Here is a 26,492-nt window from a genome sequence, read left to right as displayed (position 1 = left end):
TCAGCTCACCTTGCCTCCCATTCTCCTTCTCTTTGTCTCTCTTGCTCCCCCTGCACTCACAAATGGAACCCACACACACACACACACACACACACACACACACACACACACACACACACACACACACACACACACACACACACACACACACACACACACACACACACTCCAACAACAACAAAAATAGGTGGGTGGTTGTGAAGCTATCTGAGTGTATTACACAGACCATTAGGCCTGTGGAATGGACAGATGTTGGAATGGGAGCTGACAATGGACTAAATGACGGAGGCTGGAGAGAGACTGAGAGTGTAGTGACCCAGATGTAGAGGGGACGTGAAGAGCTATCAGTCTGCTCTACTGTACCACAAACACACACACACACACACACACACACACACACACATACACACAACTGCAGACACAGACGAATGCATACACGCAAACATCCACACACACAGAAAGAGAAGCAGCCGCAGAATAAGATGAACACCAACACACGCTGTGATAGAGGGAATCACAAAAAGAGAGAGAGGGGAAAAAAACAGATAAAACTCCCACACACAACGAAAGACTGAGACAGAGTTACATCAGAGTGACGGAATCACACACACACACACACACACACGCAGACGCACAAACACATCTATGAAGATCACCTCGGGCACTGTGAAGTATAGGCTAATGCATTTTTCAACGTTAATCACACCTTTTGAAAAACATCCACTTCTCCCAGCTATTGGCAGGTATCTGTTCATCTTTTATCTATCTCTTATGAACACACAGACACACGCAAACACACACACACACACACACACACACACACACACACACACACACACACACACACACACACACACACACACACACACACACACACACACACACACACACCCACACGCGTACTGAAGATGCAGACTCTCAAAGACTGGAGTTGGATGATGAAAACAAGTTTTGGAAGTAAACAGAGAGGCTCTAGAGACTGAGAGAGGAGGGGACAGCTGTGTGCATGTGTGTGCGTGCGTGCGTGCGTGCGTGCGTGCGTGCGTGCGTGCGTGCGTGTGTGTGTGTTTATCTGTGCATATACCTACATAGGTGTATTTTCTTGCGTTTGTACATCTTTAAGGTGTTTGAGTTGGTGTGTTTGTGTGTGAACGTGGCTTATGCTATGTATATGTGTGTATACATCCAATTTATTGCATCCATTTGTTTTAGTGTGTGCATTTTTGAGTGCTCATTTTGTGTGTGTTTTTGTAAATATATATATATATACGTGTGTGTTTATGTATTTGCGAGGCTTTCACAGTATCAGTGTGTACTGTACGACAAGGAGTTACCCCCTGCCAGCATTCTAATTCACTCACCATTCTGCATTACCCCGCAGGTAAAACAACAAGCAGCGAGAAAAAATAAAAATATTAAAAAAATAAGCCAGTCCCAGTGTACCAGCCCAATAACACCTCCAGGCTACAGCGTCTTAATAAACCCCAGCATTGTGTCAACAAACAATAAAACTCCATGGCAACCTAACTTTGTTAAAAGTTTCCGTAGTTAACCCGATTTCACCTCTCTGCAGTCAACAGCAGAGCAAAGCAAACTCTAAATGATTTCATGCATATCATGACCACAAAGATGCAAATATGAATACAGGTCATTCAATGTTTCTTTACATGTCTGTAGAGAGTTTAAGCTAACGATAACACTTTGCCAAACAAGCTATTGCTAACACACATTGTTCATTTTTATATGGTGTAATAGTGTATGTTAGAGCCATTTATAAACTACTGTGTACTCCATAATGAGGCTGACTTTGGACTCACCTTTTATTTTTTTTGGCAGCTCTACATACAGTATCAGCTTCCAACCCCATGAAGGACACTCTACTGTCCTTTTTTCAAGCATTAATGTCTCACAAATGCTACATCATATTTAGACTCACTGCTTTGATTGGCACATCCCAACTACCGTACCATCCACTCTTCTCGTTTCTTTCTGAAGTGAGAAAATACCTTCACCTCTACAACCCTCGCTATAGGAAAAAATGGTATTATTAAAAGAGACTGTTGTCTGGTGAGCCATAGCTGGAGAGGCTGGCTCCTCAAGTGAGTAGTCAAGTGAAATGAAACTTAAAAAAACACCCATGAGACCACAGCAACAATCTCATATTTGTGTCTGTACATCAGGGGTTTTGGAGGATGCTAATTTCTAGTTTAGCGAGTAAAAACTCCCTCTTACAACCCGTGTATGAGCGTCGGCACTTATTGCTTTTGTGAAACAGGCCCTCTAACTCCTAGCATCTACAGGCAAAACTGACCAATAAATAAGCACATGTGAATTTAAGAAGAATACATATTTTTAAATGGTTCTGTCAGCAGTGGATTTTGCCACCTCTTCTACCAACATTTTAACTAGTAGTCTCCAGACATGCACTGTCATCAGAAAGTGACAGAATCATGTCCGGCCTGCATAAATACTCAGCTTTCCAGTGAAACCACAAACTACCACTGTTGGACCTTACGTGCCCTACTGGAGGGCATTTAGACAGTATTTGCTGAGTGTGTCTTAGTATCACTCCCTGGAGAGCCTTTCTGTGCTGTATGCTTCTCAACAAATGGCAAACAAACATCAAAATGTAACCATTTTGCACACTAATTGGTGCTCTAGTTTATCCCACTGCAACAACCTTTTCTGCTCGACTGCATATGCTGCCTTTCTGACACTATAAGTGTATTAAGGCGGAGACTATTCGATCCCTAACCCTATGACAAGGATCCTGTTTTAGAATAAGGCTGTAATCCAAAATATACTCTGAGACAAAACTTTAGTACAATTGTACAATTCTTTAAGACCAATTTTCGGGCCTTCTATGGCTGGAAACATGGCTTATTCTCACCAAATGTAGGATCCATGTTTAAGTGTGCGAGAGCATCTATTCTCTCAGGAGTTGTCTGTTAAAGTGAATGGCCAGTGAGACAGAACAACTTCTCCAGTAAAAAGACAGAAAGAGAACGAGTGATGCACAAACATTGCTGACAAGAGCTGTGGGTGTATAAAGTGCATATCATGAGAGGAGTAGAAGAAAGGAGATATTGATGGAAAGTTAGCATATATATAATCAACAAAGAGATGAGTACAGAGAGGCAGAGAGAGGGTGAACAAACTTGGAAGAGAGAAGAAAATGGATGGACAAGAAAGAGAGACAGTGAATTAATGGAGGATAGAGAGAGAGATAGAGAGAGGAGGAGAAGAAGGGAGTTGATAAAAAAAAAAAGCCAGGAGGACTGCAGGAATCCTGAGAGGATCTGTCAGCTCTCGTTGGCTTTGATTTTAATGGAAGCCAGCGCTCCCCTACCTCTAACCCATTTGGCCCTAATTCCAGCGCTGCTTTCCAAACTTTTTAAACTTTAATGGCCCCTTCTTAAGTGCCAGCTGCTGACAACATTGATTTGGCTTAAGCCTCGCTGTCCTGCACGCCTTTATTTTCTCCTGCAAAATCGACAGAAACATCTATTTTCTGCCATCCTCCTCCACCTCCTACTCATCCGATCCTCCTTCTATCCTCCCCTCATCCGCTCTCCTCTGTTCATTTGATGGTGTCAGCGGTAAGGGGAAAGCTTGTATGAGAATGGATGAAAAGGAACGCTATTTGGATAAGCTGTTCTTTTTTAGGGGTGTTACTGCAAGTAGGTATTTTAGCCACTTATTACAAACAGGCTGGGTGGGGAGACAGAAAGGTGTTACTTGTGATGAGGCTTTTTGGTGATAAATAAATGCAATGATGTGGTGTTGCTGCCACACAGTGTTGTGTCATCTGCAATTTTCTCTTTTTTTATGTCAGTTTTCTTAGTATCCCATGAGGCAGCAATTGTTGGGATAATGTTCTGCACCCAGAGTTCCCAATTACACGCAGAATCCTGAAATGCAAATACAGTAACCCGGAGCTGCTCTTTGTGTGGTCACAGCATCTTCTTGGTATTTTAGAGTTATAGTTATTATATCAATAACAGTATGAATAAGAATCGTTAGGGGGAAATCAAGAGAAAAAAGATAATTCGACAATATTCATAAAGAAAAAACAAAATACCTGTAACGTAATACAAAGCATGACATATAGAAGTATATTTGTGTTGAATTTGAGTGTGTGCTTTTGCAGAGAGAAGTGAAGGAGAAAAGGGTCTCAAAAAAGTGAGTTGCCCTGCTTTGGTCAGTTATGATTATGGAAAAGGTGAGACTCTATTAATTTGCAATTCAAATATAATAATATGACATCAGAAATTGTCTATTTTTACCAAAAGGCAAACTGAGCAGTGCAATCTTGAAAGTGTAAAAGTAGATATTCTGGTTGAATTAGATGTTTTAAATACACAATGTGGGGTAACCAACTGCCAATGACTCATACACTTTATATTCATACAGAGTGGTGCCAAGCAAAGTAAATACTCTATATCCTTTATTGGTTGGTGCAGCTTGACAGAGCTCTCACTCTTTGCTGTAGGGAAGACAGATTCATATCAAGTCTTAATTGAATATGACAGTTTGATTGTATTAGTTAATCACACAAATGGGAGTATCAAGCTCACACATACATTTCCCATAGGGCATTGTAATTATTTGCAGCCTTTCTGAACACATTTACACACGATGATAAGGCTTCCTGTCGCACTTTTTGAGTTGTACCTTAGCGAATTTCTTTTTTCTGTATATCCGGCAAACGGGTGCCATAGTAAGGCTGACAAGGTCGGTCCTTCAATGTCTCGAGACTTGCAAAAAGGCCCACACCACAATCCCTGTTACACCATGCTGCATGCTATTGTTCACCATCAATGAGGAGACATCTATTTATACAGAGATGACAGAGAGAGAGAGAGAGAGAGAGAAGAGAAAGAGAGAGAGAGAAAAAAGATGAACACATAATGAAAAAAGACAAAAGAATACATGAAACAGAGAGAGAGAGAGAGAGAGAGAGAGAGAGAGAGAGAGAGAGAGAAAGAGATGACAGAAAAGAGGTAAAAATTATAATCTCCCCTGTCCTCCCCCTTTCCCTAGGAAGTGACAGCCACAGTGATGTATAACCCTGGCAGTGGAAAGTTAATTAGAAAGGCTGGGTTACTTAGAGATGAAGGACTGAGAGGCTGAGAAGGAGAGAAAGGAGGAAGGGGATGAGAAGAAGACGTAGAAGAAGAAAGAGAAAAGGAAAATCTCCAAAAGAATGAAAGAAAGGAGGATGGTGAGAGTTGTGAGGAGTGAGACAAGACAGGGAAGAAAGTAGAAAATAGAGATAGAACAGGAAGAGAGAAAATAGGGAATGCAAGAGAAGGAGTGGCATGTAGAGGGGGAGTTTAAATAAGAGGAGAAGGGCCTTTTGTAAAATGTTTTTTTTACCTTGACACTCAAACACAGCTAAATGATAGACACACATGCCGCAATGCAAGAAGGGTACCATGGAGTAAATTGTACACAACATAAATTATCACAACAGTCTCTCTCTCTGACAATGGCACCTCTCGTGCTTGGCTCAAGGACACACTTTAACATGTCATGTGCACTGCTGAGCAGGCGATAGCACGTCTGCCCTCCATCAGCAAAGTGCATGACATAGACCAAAAGAACGGGATAAAAACCTTGCCCAATAGAAATTTGCACTTTTAAATAATATATTAACTTAATTGTTTAATGGACAGCTTATCTTGTTCAGGGTCGCAGCGAGCAGGAGTTTATCCCAGCATGCACTATGTTAGAGGCAGGTCAGCGCTCTTTGTATTACAAGGCTAACAGGAATAGAGCAAGAAACATTCACACCTTCACATGCATGTGTGAGGGAACCATCAGGACACCGAGGACACCCATACCAGAGAAAAAAGGACCCAACTGGCCCAGCTGTTATGTCCAAAATAACAACTCATTCGCAGAAATTACTAAATTGTATGCTCAAATTTGTTCCCTCTTTTTTATTAATTTGCCCCTGCAAAATTTCGCACTCAAATTGATTATTCCCTTTTTCTTTGCCCCTTTGAGAGTCTTTGATTGCAGCTATATTTTGATGTTGGACTGAGAAGTGCTGACATCCTTTAACACATTCGCTGTTCGTGACCGCCTCAAATAATAGTTTTGCTGTAAAAACCTTGATACTTTGGGTATCATCCAGTACACAAACACACATATTCAAAGTTCCAGAGTACTTCATGGCAAATTATGTATCAAATAAACAGATCTTGTCATTTTGGTTTTACTCGAGTTCTAGGAAAGTTTTACAATTACATTAATAGTAAATGACATATGTATAAGAGATGAACAAGCATATGGGACTAAGGATGACAAATGATTAAATACTCTGACTGATCAATTGTAACTTAGATACAATTCTATTAATCTATCTGACGTATTATTGTTGAGCTAATGAGGTATTCAATATTATGAACTAAATAACTTTTGTACTCTTTCAAAGAAATTATTAGTATCAATTACTATTTAATTATACTTAAAGTACAAAAAGGAAAGTACTCATTATGCAGAATGGCCCATTTTAGGGTAATATATGTAAGAAGTAATGTCCGAGGAGGGGTCCATCCGTCAATTCATTTCTGATAATGGAACACCTCGAAGGGCATTTTTATGCGTTTTGCAACCAAAATCCTTTTCACAAACCATTCATTCCGTTTTCTGGGAAATCCTGAGGGTTTTCGAATAACTGGAACAAACATTAACATCCCATAAGGTTCTTTTTCAATGTAAACGTTGATTACTGCTCCAGTAAATAGGAACGAATCTTAGATACAACTTGGCAATGAGATATTTCTAGTCCGCTCGGATGATAGAACCCTTTGGCTCACCTATGAACCAGGAATTATGCTAGCAAGATTCAAAGTCAATAACATGGCCTCTGGTTGACAAACAGTAAATATAATTTGACAGTGTGTTTAACAACAAAACAAGCTAGCTATCCAACCATGTCATTCTCCCAAAATCGATATCAATTTTTCCCCGAACAAAGGCCATTGGTACTGTCCACAGCAGCCTGTGATTCAAGATTCAACTACCCAGCATGTAAATTACTTTATATGCTGGGTAGATACATCTAAAATAATATAATATAAATTGATTATATTTTTGTTTTATTAATCTGAATCTGCAAACTAACTGAAGTTGTCGGATAAATGTAGTGATGTAGATTTTTCTATTTTTAATCCTCAAATGCTGAAGTAAATATACCTCAAAATTGTCCTTTAGAACAGTGTTTGACTTGACTTGTGTTTAGTATTTCATTTTATTTAGTACAACTACCTCACTGAATTAAAACTTAATAGGGTACACACCTCTCTATAATACACTGTATACCACTCTGCCTGGCTGCACATATTAATTATATATTTGAAATTTCCACCATCTAGTCTGACGTTACGTCTTATTATTCTGTTACCACTGTTCCAGAGTTGTCCCTACAGTTTGGTGACCTCTGTGTGCTAAATTTAACTCAGACCTCCTGCTGTCTGGTCGTATGGATGAAGGTGTATACTTTTCAAAAGTGAGGCCCGGGGGATGGAAACAAGATAAAGAAATGAAAGGGAAGAAGTAGAGAAAAGACTATTGTTTTCAGAGACTTCTGTTATTAGTGTGTGTGTGTGTGTGTGTGTGTGTGTGAGTGTGAGACAGTGTGTTTGTGCTTGTGACTGACATTGACAGTGATGGCGACGAACGAGAGGGGGGCCATTCTTCTGTTAATTACAGAGTTAATGACACACTATGCTCCAGTGGACATGCAACATGGCAGGCTGATGCATACACACACACACACACACACACACACACACACACACACACACACACACACACACACACACACACACACACACACACACACACACACACACAAGGGTAATGGCTAAGTCACTTCTGCGCCTATGCAACGTGGCAGGCTGCTATGCAAAGAGCTTGACAGTGAGATAGCAGGCTAACAATGATACACACACACAACACACACACACACACACACACACACACACACACACACACACACACACACACACACACACACACACACACACACACACGCAGCAGCAGCAAGTGACAGGGAACCTCATCAAACCAGCTTTAATGAAGTCACTTCTCCAAAATAGAAGAGGGGAAGAAAGGGGGGATGAGAGGAGGAGGGCAGAAAAGGAGGACAAGGTCGCCTGGATTGATGACGCTCATTAGCCTAATAAGGTACTTTAATGAAGCGGGCCCAACACTATAGAGTGCCATAGAGTCTAAAGACACACACACACACACACACCTCACTGGTTTTGCGAGTTTGTGTTGTCCCTTTGTATTTTCACGTGAACACAGCTGTTTTTTTCTCTCACAAGAAAATACCCACACACACCACACCACAGACACATATATGAATTGTACTATCAGACATACTAAGACACACTGATAACTTAATTCTCACAGACATTTTCACACACAGACCCAAAAAACAAGGAGCCAGATGGAAACACACTCACCTCTCCTTCCGAGGACTGCAGGAGAAGGTCTTTCCTACAGGACGCCGTAAAGTCTCCCACTCCAGCGTTGACCTCCACCCCTCTGGGGGCCTCAAGGGTCAGGGTCCGAGTTGGCGACTCCAGCCTGAGAGACATAAACACACTTCAGTCACGTTGGAAGCAGTGGAAACCCACCTGCAGGGACATATAGTGTGAACAGAAGCGTGATGCTTCATCTATAATGAGAGTATTACCTCAGGATCAATAATGAGTTGACTGCGAACAAGGTTCTCAATCCCCCAGCTGCTCAATCAAAAGCAGCAGAAGAATATGGTTGTACTGGTAAAGCTTACATAACAGAGGAAAAATCACGACTGCCTAATTTAATGTTTAGTCTGCAATAAAGACCTCCGTAGAGTTAAATCCCATTGAGGTACATGAGGTTAAACATTAAACGACATGCTGCCTCTTGAATACACAACTTGAAACTGAAAAGTCGATAAGTAAGTGCTGTTTTGTTACGTTGTACCCTTTAGAACTTCCTTAATCCAGTTGAATTTGGATGACTCAAGATCTGTGAAAGGTGTTGACTGTCACATTTACTGCAGATGCTACAAAAATCAAACCTCTTAAAATGCCACGTATAATCATGCAATGCAAATACTGGATGAAAAGCCATAAAGATATCATCACTTCCATGTTCTTAAGAAAATGAATACTTTTTGATCAGGCGTATCCATAACTGCCTAAATGATCAGATTCTTAAGATGCTTAGTGACATGATGGAACCTCTCAGGGTCTCAGGCTCAGCAAAACTAACTAATAGTGAACTGTTCGCGGCCCAAACATGCCCTATAATAGTTGGTTTAGAGTGACCTGAACATGCTCACTTTGAGCTGACTTTTATTTGTCTCATTTCTAATCGTTTTACTTTGTAGCAACTCTTAACTTTGCCTTTGAGAAAAACCTACAAGAATAAATATGAAGAATGAAGAATTGTTAAACTGCACTGCCTCAAAAGCACTCTGGCCATGGTTGGCGTCACTCCCCTTGGAGCGTAAGGGGTCAATAGCTAAGTCTACGACTTAAAGTTGAAAACAATATGAGATGATTAAACAGCTTGGTGGTGTTAGATAAGCACACTGCTTCGCTCAAGGGCATGTTGGCAAGTGAAATTAAATAGAGCGCTTTCGGCAAAGCAGACAGAATTACAATTTATGGAGTGTAAGTATAACAAATTAAACAGCACGCTCACAACAAAGATCAAATAAGGGAAAAAAAGGCTGCCATAACGGCACTTTTTCCAGAGAAGCTTTGCTCAAGGTACTTCACAGAGTTTGTTTCCTATTCCATACCGAAGGGGTTGAAGGGATACAGCATACAAGCCAAAACGGTATATTAACTGAATTTATGACGTACATCCATTCTGTGGCCAAACAACAGAGAGACGTAAGCAAGCGTCAGGGTCTCAGACAAAGTGCCTTTGGCTGGGAGTGATCGTACCAGGCTTCCTCTGTTAATGTCCTTCAATTCAATAGAGTACCCATGATGGAAAAAACGTATATTCGGCATGGTGCCGGCTGTGTCTTTACCTAATTCCTGGTGTATCAACTTGTCTTTCTTGTGGGTTCCCTGTTTGTTCTATCTCTCACTGTCTGTGTGACCTGTGACCCATCCTCTCTTCACACTCTTGGGAGTATAATTATTCCAACTCTTCACTCAAGTCTTCGCCTGATCATTGCGTTCCCCAACGTGGTGCTAATGTAGTACTAAGACTCCAAGCTTAAGTCCAGTTTCTTGTCAGGTTTCCCTGAAAACCATCTAACCCTGTGTTAATCTAAAAGTTCACTACCTTCTCCTGATCTGTCTGCCGGCCTCGCCCAGCGCCTCACAAGTCAACCCCACTCCACCGTAAAATTCTGGCTAAGCTCTCCAAACTTCATTTTACCCGTATTAAATCTACCCTAAACAGTTCCCATTCTTTGTCCGAGTTCTGCTTTTGGGTTAAACATTAACGCGGCACTATTCTCCTCGCGGGCCCTTTGGTAAATAATAATTCTTAATTTTAGTATTTCAATCTGATGAACCAAACATTAGCCGACAGAAAAAAGCTGTTTTCTTTTATTGGTTTCCCCCACGTAATGAGCATGCACTAAAAGATATTCATTTTTATGTGTGTTTACGCTATTGGAAAAACGATTCACCCCGAGAAGCCATTTAATTGAGTGTTGCGTTTTTAAAATACGTCTTTTTAAAGAAAATAAAAACACCAATTCATTGACGAAGATAATTCCATTAATTCCAAACGCAGAATCATTGGATTTTAGATTTCTCCTTCATTAAGTTGCAACGAGCTGAAGTAGAGCACATTACTAGTGACGAGATAATGCCACTTGATTTCAAGAAAATGCTGGAAGCGAGTTTGCATCAGAATAATGTCATCTCACCCTACTAATTTGCTGCTCTTATTTGATGAAAATGGGAGTTTATGAGCCCGTATCAGACTAAATTACTTAAGCTGTGCCGTGTACTTTGTTGGGTGTAATGGAACGACCTTTACAAATAAAGCCTTTTCGTCAATCAGTGTGTCTGAGTTTGCTGTGTGTCAGCGCCAGCTGTGGTATTTATTCTGGGTTGAAGGTGAAGGTACCGGAGGTGTAGAGGAGTCATGTGGTGGATTAAAGGTGAGGGAAGGTTCACTGCTGTGCAGCGCTGAGCATCCAAGTGATATAATAAGTGCTGGAAGAAGACACTTCACATTGGGCCTGTAAAAACTGTGAGTGTGCTGCAGCAGTCAGAGGTTAGGGAGAAGAGAAACAAAGCAAGAGACAGACAGACGACCAAACCGACGGATTGAGCACAAGACAGAGTTTGAGGTAACGAAAAAACAGGAACACCTGTCCAATTATTTACGATACTTAGCGTGTGCAATGGAGAGAGAGAGAGAGAGAGAGAGAGAGAGAGAGAGAGAGAGAGAGAGAGAGAGAGAGAGAGAGAGAGAGAGAGAGAGAGCTGGCCTAGTCATCAGCAGTGATGTGAGGATCTTCGGCTAGTTTGACAGTTGAGGCAATTACATTGACGCTGCTGCAGGCTGAAACCAGCTCTGATGGGCAGACACACACATACATACTGACTATCACTCTATGTCTATCGTCCCTCTCTCTCCATCTCAACATCACACTCCCTATCTGCTTTCCCCTTTGTTTAACCTCACCTTTCCTTCACAAACGTGCCATTAATTACTTAATATGCCTACATTTTCCCACATTTTAAAGTAGCCCATAGCATATCTGCACATTTGTGAGGTAAAAAACTCATATCTACAGGATTTCAACTATTCAGCTTGACGACCAAAAACCTTTTCTATTTATTTTTTTATTTGGCTTAAACAGGCACTCAACAGATGAAAACCTCTGGTTCTGAAAACTGCATCAGGAAGTGACTCCTCTGTCTGTTTGTAAAGAAGTCTGAGTAAATGACCCTACTTCTCACTTAATTTATTACCTCAGAAAACATTGTAAACATGAGTTTATGGTTTCAAACAAAGTTTCAAGTCGTCTTCAATAGGGTATAATGTTCATTTAGTAAATTACAGTCCCATTTAGAGTAAAATAGACCATAAAGCAGGGTATGCTTTAGGGCGGGGATACCTTGGGCTTGACATGTTGCTACCATGGAGAGGTCTGGTCTGGGAATTGTCTGTGTTCTCGTCTCAAACTTTAACCCTTTCACAGAGTGTTCTCAGTTCCTAAAAGTTAATTGGAACATTTGGGTTGCCCAAAAAATGTCTAATTCAGCGTTCGGTTGTACTTAGGTCCACCCTTTAGAGTCACTTCTTTTTTGCCAAAAACCAAGATGGTGATGGCCAAAATGCTGAACTTGAGGCTTCAAAACAGCAGTCCACAAACCAATGGGTGACATCATTGTCACAGTCACACCTGTTCACTCTTCCTGCACTATTTCTCTCAGCTCACAGCCCAGCCCCCACTCTCTCACCACACTCTCCCTCACTCACCTAATCAACCTCATGCAGTGCACCTGTCTGCCACACCCACCTCATCAGCACAATCACTCTCACCTGCTCACTCTGCTGCACCTACACCCTGCAGTATTTAAACACCAGTCTCACACACACTCACTGCCAGATCGTTCTCCGCATTATGCCAGACCTTCCAGCGTTATTCCCAAGGACACCTCGGACTGATTTCCACCAACCTTGTTTACGGGACAAGCGACCCTGCTTGTTTGGACTTCTCCACCTTGCCTCTTGCCCCGGTAACTGACTCAGCCTTCTGTCCCTGACCACGGTATTCCTACCTTGCCTCTGCCCCGGTTAAACCGACTCAGCCTTCTGTCCCTGACCACGAGATTTGCCTTTGCTCCTTTTGGTTTCTGTCTACCTGCTGTTTGTTCCGCTTTGAATAAAGCTCCTGAACATTACTCTGTCTCCTGGTCGTACTGCACTTGGGTCCACACACCACCCGTTACAATCACAGTGACTTCGTTGACTTCTAATATACAAGCCCAGTATCATGGAAGTTCGTGAAATAGGGACGAAATTGAATCTATTGGTTCGTGTCCAGGGACGCGAATTGTCCTGTTTTTTTTTTCGTGTCGCTCAAAACGAAATGGATTGTCAATTAGGAGCGTTATTCATGGTGGACACACAAATTAAATGCATCCACGTGACTAAGCAACAGTTGGAGCAAGTGACGTACTTAATCATTTCCAAAAAGCACTACTAAGGGTGGATGGTAGGGGAGGTGGATGGGTCTAACAACCAAGACTGTCAACCAGCAGATCGGTGTTCGACACTTTGTTGTTTCCTTAACCTAAGAGTTGGTTTTGTTTCCTAAACCTAACCGTTTGTGGATTTCATGCCTGAACCTAAGCCCAACCATGATGTTTTCCTTAACTTCACACTTTTTGCCTAAACCTAGGAGTGACACAAAAAAAACACAATTCGCGTCCCTGAACAAGAAACCAATACTTTTATTTCGTGACTATTTCCCAAATAACTGTGTTACTGTGTTTTATATATAGTCTATGCACTCAAGGAGAAATGTAATGAGGAGCTGGAGGGAAATGTATGTGTCCAAGTGGGGGATTCTTTAACTTGTATGATAATGTCTTCAATTCCTTAACCGCAAGAAGAAATCAATTCTGTCACTGTCAGTATAGTTGGCAACAGAAAACCCAGGAAGAAAACTGCAGTGTGATGCATTGAGTATGACCAGGATGAATGGGTTTCATAATAAAATTGCCATGAACATCGATTAACAGCTGAAAAATTGGGTTTGAGGTTTCAACTTGATTAACTTTGGATAATTTATGTGTTAGATGATAGTCTGGAGGCCAGTGCTAATGCTGTGTACTTTATTACTGTTCTGTGAATGATGATGTTCTTAATTTATGAATGTGTCTGGTGCTCATGTACTTGAGGTATCAGCATTCTCATATGGGCCACATAACTACAAGTTAAGTTCAGAATATGAGAACAATAATGTCTTAAAATTGTTTTGTAAAATAATATCTATCCCCTGCTGTAATTTGTGTGTTTTGTGTTTAATTCAAACTTGCAAATGTTAAGAAGCCAAAACACTCAATTAAGACTGTGAAGAGGGTAAACATGACCTGCTAAACATCATTATGTTAGCATTAATAGTGTGAACATGTTGCCATGCTAACATTAGCATTAAGCTTAAAAAGCCTTTGTGTCTAAGTAGAGCCTCACAGAGCTGCTGGTCTGGCTGTAGACTCTTGTCTTGTTAGTACAAGCACAAGTTTCTTTAGATCGCAACACTGGTTGAACTGTATATATTTTTTTAAATAAATGCCTTTCTTATAATATATATTTATGCTGGTTAGTTGGTCAGTCTACCACTTTGGTTCCAGACAGAATTAACTCATTAACTATTAGATGGATTGCCAGTATTTTATAAAGACATTCATGTTCCTCAGAGGATAAACCCTGGTTAACCACGTTTGTAGTTTCAAGCAAAATGTCTCTAGATAAAATAAGATAATCCTTTATTAGTCCCACTAATTTGCAATTTGTCTCTATTGAATTGTTGCCAGTAAATTGGCTAGAGACATCCATGTCCCCCTCATGACTAATTGTAATGCTTTTGCTGATCTCCATACTTAAAATTTAGTGCCACCGTCTGCTCAAAATTCAATTTGTCCTATACGTTGGTTTATCAAATACTTACAGAACTAAAAGGCATTCCCATCAGCCCCAGCTGTACTTTGTCTTAAGCGCTAAGTGACCAACGTTAGCATGCTAAAATGTCAAACTAAGATGAACATTGTAAACATAAAGGTTGCTCACTATCAGTATTATAATATTGTCATTTTGAGCCCCAGCCACCCCTTTGTCTTACCAAACACACTCACACACAAAAATGTCTGTATGTCCCTCTTTCATGGCAGTGAGCTGAGGACCATATTTTGTGACTATAAACTGTTAAAACACATGTCTCCCATGTCTACAGTCTTTGTCAGACACACAGAGACAGTCATAAACAAACATATTTACACACACACACACACACACACACACACACACACACACACACACACACACACACACAAAGTTTCTGGTCAGGTCTCTGTGTTGTGTGTTTCTCATGGTGCAGCTAGCAGGAGACTGCAGCTGAGCCGTTATCTTTGCAATTCATTATTATTAGAGAAAAATGTCTTCCTTCCCTCTCTGCTTCCAATTATTACATTATTCCTCTCTTTCTCTCTCTCTCTCTCATGCCAAGCATCCTGCGCCCCCTCCCCTCTCTCATAGATCTGTTTTGACCTTCAGTTGTGACAAGGCCATTTTATACCACGCCATATTTGTCCAACCTGACAAGATAAGCAGGGCAGAAATACATCAACATGAAATGGTTTTTTATCTCAATTCATTTCCAGGGAAAAACAGAGGAAGAAGGGAAGGGCCTAAGATATTCAAAATAAATGACAAGACAGAAAAGGCAAAGAGAGGAGAATTCCGGCATATTACAAAAGAAAAATCCTCCGATATGACAGGGATTGGTACTCTGAACAGGGCTTCTGGGGTCAGTTTGTAGACCTCAAATAATAAAGGAGTTCACTTGACAAACACTCGGCTCTGAAGTTGGAGCTAATCTCATCTGAACCTATTTCAATTTAGTCACTCCTGCCTCAGTATGAATAATATTTGTCGAAAACGCATTAATCTGAGGATTGCTGAAAAATATATATTTCTGAGAAGTTCATTGACCTGTGCTTATGCGACTCTGCCTTTTTTTGGCAGACATATTGACTTCTCATAGCAGGAAGAGCACAGGGGTTAGTAATAACAATAACCATGGCTCCGTTCTATTAAAGTGTCCCAGGGAGCAGTAAGAGTGAGCCAGCATGCACATACCAGGACCCTGAAAGCTAAGCAGCTAAATGGATTTCGGCCATCATTCATTTTATTATTTACACTGCTTTTCCTACTGCATACTAAATCACAGTCGTTTTGAGATATTTTCATCGCGTCCTGGGCACTCATAACTCAAATTCTGTTACAAGAATTTGGAGGAACATTTTGCAAACACCATTTCAAGGTTCTTTAGTATTTGAAGTGTTATTTTTTCATCCCGATGTGGCATTTTGGCTGCAAAGGCCAAGCATAATTTTTAGAATAGTGGCTCGTGACATTTTTAATAAATACCATATGGCCAAAACATCAGCTTGCTCCTTGTGTTTTCGAAGTCAGCTTGGAAGTGGATGAGGTATTTGATGTAGTTTATACATTTCCTTTCCTCTCCGTATTTCAAAAGTATCCTCATTCTTCACGTTCAGTTTGTTGAAACAAAGCCCAACAGTGTTATTTTTACAGAAGCTGATGGTTTTGTGTACAGTCATTGCCTTGCTATGAAGCATGGCAGAGATTTTAACTTGTGAATTTCAAAGGTGGTAAACTGCACAAACCCCCAGGATCACATTATAGACTGTCCATCACATCCATGCATCCTCTGGATGCTGATATAATAATAATAATAATAATAATAATAATAATAATAATAATAATAATAATAATAATAATAACAATAATAATAATAATAATAATAATAATAATAATAATACATTTTATTTGTATAGCGCTTTAAAAAGGTACTCAAAGGCACCTTACATGGTAAAGACAGAAACAATAAAATAAATAATGATGTAAACAAGGCAGAGGGATGACATAACAGAAATAAACAAAACAACAATAAAAAAAGACAGACATAACAGGTTAAAAGCAGATTTAAATAGATGAGTTTTAAGTGCAGTATTGAAAGTGGCGAGTGACAGGGAATGTCTGAGGTTTGGCGATATGGGTGCACATGGGAATTTGTGCAAAAAATCTACCTGGAAATGTTGAAATCTGGGCTTTTTACTGTGATTTATATTTCCCAGAAGACTTGGCTGACATTCATCCTGCCCTTTTCCTCTTCAGAACCATTGAAAGCCCTTCCACCTAATCGCAACCTTGCCATTTGGGACGCAAACCTTTAACCTTTTCACGCTAAATGCTCCGTCACCTGCCTCAGCGCCCACGGTGCCACCGTCAAAAACCCCATCCATGAGGCACTTTGAAAACTTTAAAAATTTAAAAAAGTGGTGCTGCTGAGTGATGCATTAAAACCAGGCTAAAGACAGGGAAAACGACATCCTTTGATTTTTAGAGAGTCAAATCAAGATAGAATGCAGAGATATGGCATTTATAAAGAATCCTGTCTTTTGCATTGGCATTGAGCCTGCGTCTGGGTGGGGGGTGATGCAGCATGTTTGAATCGCCCCATGAATCCTGCAGGTGTAAAAAAATAAATGAAAAAATAAGGCTGAAAAGAGAGAGCCTTGGGCTGTTTTTACTGGGGTGGGACAGGAGAGAGTCAAGGTACATTAGAGGTTTGCCTTTCTGGAAATAATGTGTGTCTGTGTGTGTCTGTGTGTGTGGGTGTGAGCCAGAAAGAGTAAGAGACAAAAGTTTGTGTGTGTGTGTGTGTGTGTGTGTGTGTGTGTGTGTGTGTGTGTGTGCAGGAGTTTTATGTTAAAGATAGGTCATGACCATCGAAGAGTAAATGTTGTACCTCAGCAACTCTGGTTGGTTTAAACTGAATTTCAACCAAGACGTCTGTGCGTGTGTGTAAGCATCACTGTTTGTGTGTGTGTGTGTGTGTGTGTGTGTGTGTGTGTGTGTGTGTGTGTGTGTGTGTGTGTGTGTGTGTGTGTATGCACAAGGATTTAGCCTTGGATATAAAAAATAGTAGTAGTATTAGTAATATTATGTTCATCAGTAGTCACTTTATCGCACACTTTTCAACAATCTGTGTGTTTGTGTCTTGCCATAGCGGTTAACGTCCCATACATCTGTTCACCTTTACACAACACACTGCTTGACAAATCCCTGAGATACTCCAAAACGACATTCCAAGGCTCTCGCCGTCCTCCTCGCTGTGAAATGTAGCCGAGGAAATGCCTAATGGCAGAGTGCGTAAGGAGAAAAAATGTCAAGCAATTTCATGCCTTTGTGCATCCGATGGGGCGCCAAGCTGATAATTTAATCAGTACCGAAAGACTAGCTTCACTCCTCCGCAACTGCAGCCGTTTCATCCGTTGTTCATTGACTTGAGAGGAACCCATGTGAAAGTCCACATTATTGCGTCTCGTCCATGGGGGAATATGGTGAATACATGGTACACCTTCATCTAACCAGCATATCTGGTTTAAAATAACCAACTTGTTCTGTTGTCTGCTTCATTATTTTTAGGATACATCACTTGAAACCTTGACAAGGTTCGATAGTGTCAATTCTGACTGACGGATCTAATTATTACCTCATGATTTCCATATCCTCATGTATAGTCAATATTTAACTTAAAATGTATGATATGTAAATCATTCGAACAATACCAAAAAAAATGGAAGACCTTTTGAAAACTGAAGCAAAAGTTGTTTTTTTAGTGTAACTGTCCTACATACAGTAATCTTCCCGATGAGGAAAAGAGTCATACTACCGAACTATTTCAACACCAAGACACATAGTTGCTTGCTGCTTTCAAACAGAGGAAAGATAAAGGAACCAAAAAAAGAAAAAAAGAATTCACATGAACAAATACAGGCAAACTGAGAAAGGTATATGCATACTTGCTTTTCTCCCAATTTTACATACGAGGTCAGAAAAACAGCAGGGCAGTCTATAGCTGTGTCCCAATCCAGCGGCTGCAGCCTTCGGAGGAACCAGCCTTCGCGGTCTACGTCGGCCGGGTCCTTTGAATACCGCGAAGGCTGGACCGAGCGTTCCCCGAAATGAGACGGTCTGTTCCACAAATCATTTCCTATTTACGTCACCAGCTTTTCACGCCCCCACCCTTTTGCCGCTCCCGTCATGAAAGAGTATAAAAAATATAAATAGTGCAGTGGCTCCCGGTAGCGTTAGTTTGTTAGTTAATAGCGTCACGTAACTTAACCATCATTTTAACACAAGTGATCTGATCAGGTCCCTTGTTTTTAGTTTTAACACTTGTATCTGTAAATATTCACTTGAGTTAAAACACAATAATTATATTTAAATGTGAATTCTCCCGTTGCTGGTCCACTAGTCGCCATGTCGATTAAGGATCCATCAGTTGTATCCTCGGAATCTGGGAAAAGTAGGCTGCATGTGTCGGCCGTATTAGAAGGAGTTGACGAAATGGGACAGCCCTGTCGTGGCCGCTGTGACGTAATCAGTCTACAAATGCACCCTCCGAAGGATGCAGCCGCTGGATTGGGACACAGCTTATGTTTTGCTTCATTAGCATCGTCTCAGTATTCCATTCGACTGCCTGACAGAAAACACATCTGAGCAGAGAAACATTAGAGCTTCCTCACAAAGACAATAAAAAAGACTACAGTGCATTTAGTTTGTGTAGTGTGTGCGCTGTTTTTACCCATCTGCAGCTCATGCCTTCTGCGATGCAACATCGCTTTTTTAATGATGTGATAAGGAGCAGGCAGTCTTCAGAAAGCTGAAAAACTAACCTTTCTCAGGTGTAAGAAGTCAGACATGAAGATATTCATTTGGTAGAAATGATACTCAGCAAACTCAAAAGTCCACTTTTGAACAAGTTAAATTGCTTGCCTAGCGATGAATCACGTTGGCAGACTTGAGGCTCAGTGTGACACTGGTAAGACACATCATCTTAAGAGGCAGCAACGGACCCCCGCTGCATTAATGACATCTGTAGCAACTCTATTGCACTTCTTGTTATTCAACATGTCTTGCAAATGGTTCTATTTTGTATTTTTCTAAAGATTGGATGAAACGTTAATGATCCCTGTGGGGGAAGACGGGTATTTGCAGCAGCACAGAGAAGGATATAGATAAGAATAAAACAAATACAGAGCACTAAAGATGATTCAATAAGTAATTGGTACAGCAGAACATGCCGGGATTAACACAGATTAAAACAGATAAAAAATAAGAAGTCAGTGTGTCCTTGCGCAGAGATTTACAGGTTGGAGGCATATCTGCAAGTGTGCAACTTCAGCAGTTCCCATTACTGGTAATACAGATGGAAGAACATATGTTGGGAAATGAGATTGTGAATGTCTCTCTGCTCCCATAAAAACTGATAAAGTGCCCCTGGGAAAGGATCCTGACCTCACTGTTTCACTTTAATGTACAGAAACCTCTGCCTCCACTGCATTTTGTACTGATGATATGAAATAAGCTTGTGCCACAAAGTGTAAGTACAAAAAAACATAGGCAACATGAATCAACAATAGGAAGCATAAACCTGTATTTTGCATTCAGTCCATGGTTAAGGTATTTTATGAGGATTTTCTCTTTTGGAATTACCGATATAGTTATTTATTTTGTAAACAAAGCATAGAGAATATTCCTTGCCAGGAATATTTCCATTATGTATTTCCTTTAATATATTAAACTTTAAGTCATCTTACAGCCAGTTAGTCAGTCCAAATTTAAAATGAAAACAAAGTTACTTTACAAAGAAAGAGAAACACGTTTCATTGCTTAAAGCAGTAACCTATCACTTATCATCGGTCTTATTTAAAATAGGTTTGACACTTTTAAGAAATAATGCAGGCATAACTTGCAAATAATAGGTTCAAAATATAACAGTTGTGTAATAATAAGACTCTTTTGAATTTTTGGCATTTGTGGCATCTTATATTCACTTAACAGAGATTGTAAACTATTACGCAATTGCCATTTGGTTTAAAACCTAACTTTAATTTTAGGAATGTGTATCAGTGCAGGTTGAGCATGCAATTAATACATTTTTTTGACAAGTTAATACAGGCTAAAATTGAATTAGTAAGGTGTGTTTCAAGAAACTTCTATGTCTTTCAAAGATCAAGTGCATCTGAAATGCAGAGCTTTGTGGTGCATATTAGTAGAAAGATGCATCATTCTTTTAGGATTTAATCATCTTTATCAAAAAAAGATATGTGTGTAATACTTTAAAAACATAATGCAGGAGTGAAGGAATCCATTTTGCTAGAATTGTATTGTAGAGTCCTGTAAGGAGTGACATTTCGTAGGGTGACGGCCCACTGATACAATAAATAATGAATAATGTCAATGAATGTCAGGCCTAAGAGACATCTCTGGGTAAGTGAGTGACTACAATTTAACAACAACAATTGGGAATTTGATCTAACAGGATGTGCAAAAAATGATGTGTGATACACAGGTGATGATTCCTGTTAACAGCTTCCATTTGTGGGTAAAGAAATTGGGATTGCCTGAGAATGGTAGTTTAAGAGTAAAGGTCAAATACAGAAGCTACAAAATGAATTGGAACAATATGTGAAATTGAAGGGTAAAAGCAAGGTAGACTGGAAAGCATTAATGATGTGGAATGAATACAGGGGCACTTGGGGAGTTTGGGGTTGGGAACTAATCTATGTCCTCAGCTCTCGCAGGTCACATCTCAAATGACCCGGATCTTCTCCGTGCCTTCTCCCCGCACAAGAATAGTTGGCCACAAAGGAACGCACTGCCTTTGCTCCACCTTCATTTCACCACAGTGAAGCCTCCCCCTCCAAACAAGACATGCTGAATCCTGAGAGAACAAGAACCCAGACAACCACGGCTCTCCCAATGATTAAGGTGCCTAGTACAAAAGCAGAAGGAGCAGAGGTGATGTATGTCAACGGAGCCCGGACACCAGATGAGATGCGCTCAATTACCGGCGAACTGCCAGTTCGTTCTGTTGAGGTACTATCCCAGATTGTACAACAATACAGGCTACGTTTGAGAAAAATCAGGAAAGACCAGGTAGTTGAGTCCTGTGATTCTGACAATGGGAAGTGATTGCAGTAAAGGATAAGGGAAAGCAATCACAGTTCCTGAAGAGTGCGTGTACAAGTTCCCAAAGAGCCAAAGCCAAACACCAGAAAAAAAACGTGTACCAAAAGACAACTAATGCTATTTTTAGGGATGACTAGAGAGAGTGAATCTGTGGTAATGTATCCCTGGTGACTCCACTCTTGTCTATTATGCATGTCCATTGACTGACATCAACTGACATCTGACATGGCGGAAACACAATGACAGAGCATTCACACGACCAAATCAGACTATCCCTACTACACCTACACTAGGATTACCAGATCCAAACAGACCATCTACACAGACTATAGATGTACTTTGTGCACTTAAACAGAACGTTGAGCTCTATACACACACAGGTGAAAGCAGCACTTCCAACGGAGGGCCAGCTGCATAACCTCAAACCAGACATTACAGAAAGGTGTCACCACTCAATGGAGGTTCAAGTGCCCTGTTCTGCCCACAGACTTAGGGGAGGCTGCTCTCACTCTCATCGAGAGCCAACTGCTGCTCCAAATCAGGGATAGAAAGAAGAGATTTGGAATAAGCAACCGATGAGAACATTCTCTTTTCTAAACATACTGATTGGGGAGATTGTGAGGTCAACACCTGACAACAGACCCTGATTTTTATGGATACATCTATTCTTTCCCCGCTGATCATAAACTGTCCTTCTTCCTCACTGCCATTTCCGTTATAATCTTGAAGCGCCCTCTGAGTGATTAAACAGGATCAAAAAGGGGGATTGTAAGGTAAATTCCACGGATCATACACAATATTCACTTCCCTTATGTTTGATCATGCTGACTCCTGAACAATGTTAACTTTGTCTGAATGAATGTTTTGGCCGGATTGGTTGAACTAAGGCATTGTTGCCCACCTGGAGCTGATCACAAGACTAGTAAACCCTTTGTCTTTTGAACAAAGACGTGCAAAATATAAACTGAAAGAAGCAACCAGAGGGGGATGACATGGGAGAGAACAGCTTCCCATCGGGGTGCACATTTCAACCTAATGCTTGTCCTGTGTACCATGATCTAAGCATTGTGACTGTAAAAGGTTTTTGTCTGGTCAGACTGGGATTACATAATTGCCACGACATTGTACAGTAAATCCTTCAGGAGAGGATTCTTCCCTCTCTCCAGTAGTCAGACCACGGGAGAGGAGGTAGAAAAGAGAGCGAACAAAAGGTACAGCAGATACAAAGATAGATACAAAAGGGTAGTTCACACCCTCCCCCTAGTGGACACAGAGTAGAAAGGAAATAACAGAAATAATGACGCAACAGAAAAATGGATTATGAGAAAAGGGGGGAAGCAGAAAGAGAGTGTTGTTGAGAGTGGGGAAAGAAAGTTAAAACAGAGAAATATAAAAAGAGCAAGATCTACTCTCTGCTTTTCTCTCTTTCTGGGCCTCATTGCCTGCCCACCTACCGTCATCCTATCAGTGTGTCTCCCATTCCTCCTCCTCATCACTCACCTCCTGGCTGGATTCTGACTATGCCCGATTTTTCTCTCTCTCTTTAACTCCCGCTCTACTTCAAAATTTTCGTTTTCTTTTTCAAACCTCACCTCTTTTCAGTCTCTCTCCTCATTCAATGCCATACTTGACAAGAGCTATTTATTTAGTCAGGGTTTCACTCTCAAGCTCTTCCCACTCTCCTCCTCTGAACTCTTATCGACACACAAATATGACCTTTGATAAGGTAATTCAATATTTTGTTGTTGAGATTGAGAATGATGGTTTAAAATCAGCCAAGGGTGCATCACTTCATCGCTCTTAACTCAAATATGCTTTTTCACAAAAAGTCACAATATATACGCTCCTGCAGATTCCTCCTCTACAACATCAGGAGGATTCGCCCCTTCCTCACTGAGGAGACGGCGCAGGTGCTCATCCAGGCTCTGGTCATCTCCCGCCTGGACTACTGCAACTCACTACTTGCCGGAGCCCCGGCGTCGGCCATCAGACCTCTGGAGCTTGTCCAGAAAGCTGCAGCTCGTCTGGTGTTCAATCGCCCCAAGTTCTCCCACACAACTTCCCTTCTCCGTTCTCTACACTGGCTCCCTGTAAGAGCTCGCATCCAGTTTAAGACTCTGGTGCTAGCCTACAGGGCAGTGAAAGGAACAGCTCCTTCCTATCTCCAGGCCTTGGTCAAGCCCTACACCCCCGCCCGACCACTTCGCTCTGCTGCCTCGGGGCGATTGGTTGCCCCGTCGCTCAGAGGTCCCTGCGGCCGATCCACCCGGTCACAGCTTTTTTCTGTCCTGGCCCCTCAGTGGTGGAATGAACTCCCCACTGACGTCAGGACAGCAGAGTCGCTGCCCATCTTTAGGCGCAGGCTGAAAACTCACCTCTTCAAGAAGCACTACCCTGAGTCTTCCTCGTAGCACTTATTGTATTCGTATTAGTTTGTTGCACTTATTGTATTCGTTCATGCACTTATTATATTGTTGTTGCAATTATTGTTTTCGTAGTAATTTGCCTCTGCACTATACTTTTGCTCTGGTTTATGCTCTTAGATGCTATTTAAGAAAGGAGATGCACTTATGACTTCTGGAGACTAGTAGTTCTCTTGAATACCTATGTTGAATACACTTATTGTAAGTTGCTTTGGATAAAAGCGTCTGCCAAATGACTGTAATGTAATGTAATGTAATATATATATTTTTTTATTCAACTTGTGTTGCTACTTTATTCCTCGAACAAAACTAAGTGTTGAGATACTACCAGATCTTACATACTTGAAATCAACAGTTCCTCTATTCATCACTCAACGTGAACTCATCCCTACTCATTTTTCATATTGTCATATTTTGTTGCTGGGGCAGAAGCCTCTGGCGTCACTTTAATGGCACAACGTTAGCTACAGATGTAACGTTATATGACTCAATGCCACAGCGTCACGTGACAGAACATCACATAATGTGACAGAATGTCAGGTGACATAATGTTGTTGGTAAAAATCTGTTTAAACCATGGGTCTCCTGAGTAGAAGTCCTGTGTTTGTTTGAGTTTGTATATCCTCATCTAAGGTATCTGGGTGCTGTTTGGCAGATTTCATTCAAAGCCAATTCAAAGTATTAAAAAAAATGAAAGTTGATAATGATCACGATACGTTTTGCTGCAAATTCTCCTTGTCTCTTTTTACTTTCCGGCCTTGAATTTCTGCCTTGAAGTCAGATTTTCTCATAAATGTCTGCCACAATACAGCTGGCTTTTTGTCAAGAGTTGGATTTAGAGCCTGTGTGTGTGTTCATACGGGATGTTTGAAAATCTGTGCGTATGCCTGTGTTTCTACGTGTGTGTGTGTGTTTCAGTTCTTTGTTCTCTAATGTTATTTATCTGCTGTGATTTCAGTGTCTCGCCAAAACAGCCTCCAGCCATTTGTAATAGTCTTTACCCGCAGTGGAACAATTGGCTCTGTCGCAAAATCTGATATTAACAGCCGTCTATCTTTGCAACCCACACTCAGAAACACCCAACAGCTGAGCACACACACACACACACACACACACACACACACACACACACACACACACACACACACACACACACACACACACACACACACACACACACACACAAACACACTTACATTTACACAAGGAACAGATGCGTGGCAATATGTCGAGACTGCTGAATATTAACTAAGTGTTGTTGTTTTCACATATTCCCCCTCAAGATGTGTACAACAGCATTCAAGGATAAACAACAGTTGATAAACAATAACTAATAAAGATAAACAATAATCAACCTAGACAAACAATGGCGGAACAACAATGTATACAGTTTACCGAGGCGTCATTCCAAAGATCTGTGAACTGATTAAAGAATCGCTCTAATCACACAATAGCTGTGTCCCAATCCAGCGGCTGCAGATTTCGGAGGACCCAGCGTTGTATCTGTAAATATTCACTTGAGTTAAAACCCATTAATTACATTTAAATGTGAATTCTCCCGTTGCTGGTCCACTAGTCGCCATGTCATTGAAAAAAAAAAATCAACTTCACCGGCACGCAATGAATCTTGGGATATGTTGGGCCGTGAAGGATCCATCAGTTGTATCCTCCGAATCTGGGAAAAGTAGGTTGCATTTTACGCTGTGACGTAATCGGTCTACAAATGCACCCTCCGAAGGATGCAGCCGCTGGATTGGGACACAGCTAATGACTTTGTTACATTGGAAAGGATACATCAACAGTAAAATGGTGAGCACTGCACATGTTTATGGCAAGTATTGTCGTTATTACAAAATTATTACCACTGTTGGTGTTAGGTTTAAGAGCAAAAGTAAGGTAAAATAAGTCTACAAGTCAACGTCGATTTGGTTTTACTGGGGACAAAAACAGCAGTCTCCTGTGTGAAAGTCCTGTGTTTGTTTGACCCAATCGTCTCAGACAGACGCTATAGGGTGCCGCTGGGTGTTGGTATTGGATGTTGTCGCCACTGACCAATAGAGAAGGTTTGAATATCTGCAAGCTGTGGGAACATCACATTATCAAGTATATTCTCCCTTAGTTAAAGTGGATTCATTAACTTGTACCCTAATTACGTATGTACGGCAGAGCTGTATTATAGGAAAATATACATTTCAAATGAGGATGCTGAGTAGTAACCGAGAATTATCAGAACAAGGGTCAAGGAACTTGATAAGAACATCCCAACCAGCTTTCTCCCTT

At 40.9% G+C, this 26,492-nt stretch overlaps 1 protein-coding gene across 1 annotated transcript in view; it reads right to left on the bottom strand.

Moving 5' to 3' along the window:
• Positions 1-26,492, bottom strand: part of LOC129095804 (zeta-sarcoglycan-like) — a 146,695-nt gene that overhangs the window by 10,632 nt on the left and 109,571 nt on the right. Inside the window, 1 exon segment of the mRNA XM_054604368.1 lies at positions 8,484-8,607. Within this exon segment, the coding sequence (XP_054460343.1) occupies positions 8,484-8,607 (124 nt within the window).

Source organism: Anoplopoma fimbria, chromosome 9 (assembly GCF_027596085.1).
Source record: "Anoplopoma fimbria isolate UVic2021 breed Golden Eagle Sablefish chromosome 9, Afim_UVic_2022, whole genome shotgun sequence".
Lineage (NCBI taxonomy): Eukaryota > Metazoa > Chordata > Actinopteri > Perciformes > Anoplopomatidae > Anoplopoma > Anoplopoma fimbria.
This window is presented reverse-complemented; position numbering and strand designations above follow the sequence as displayed.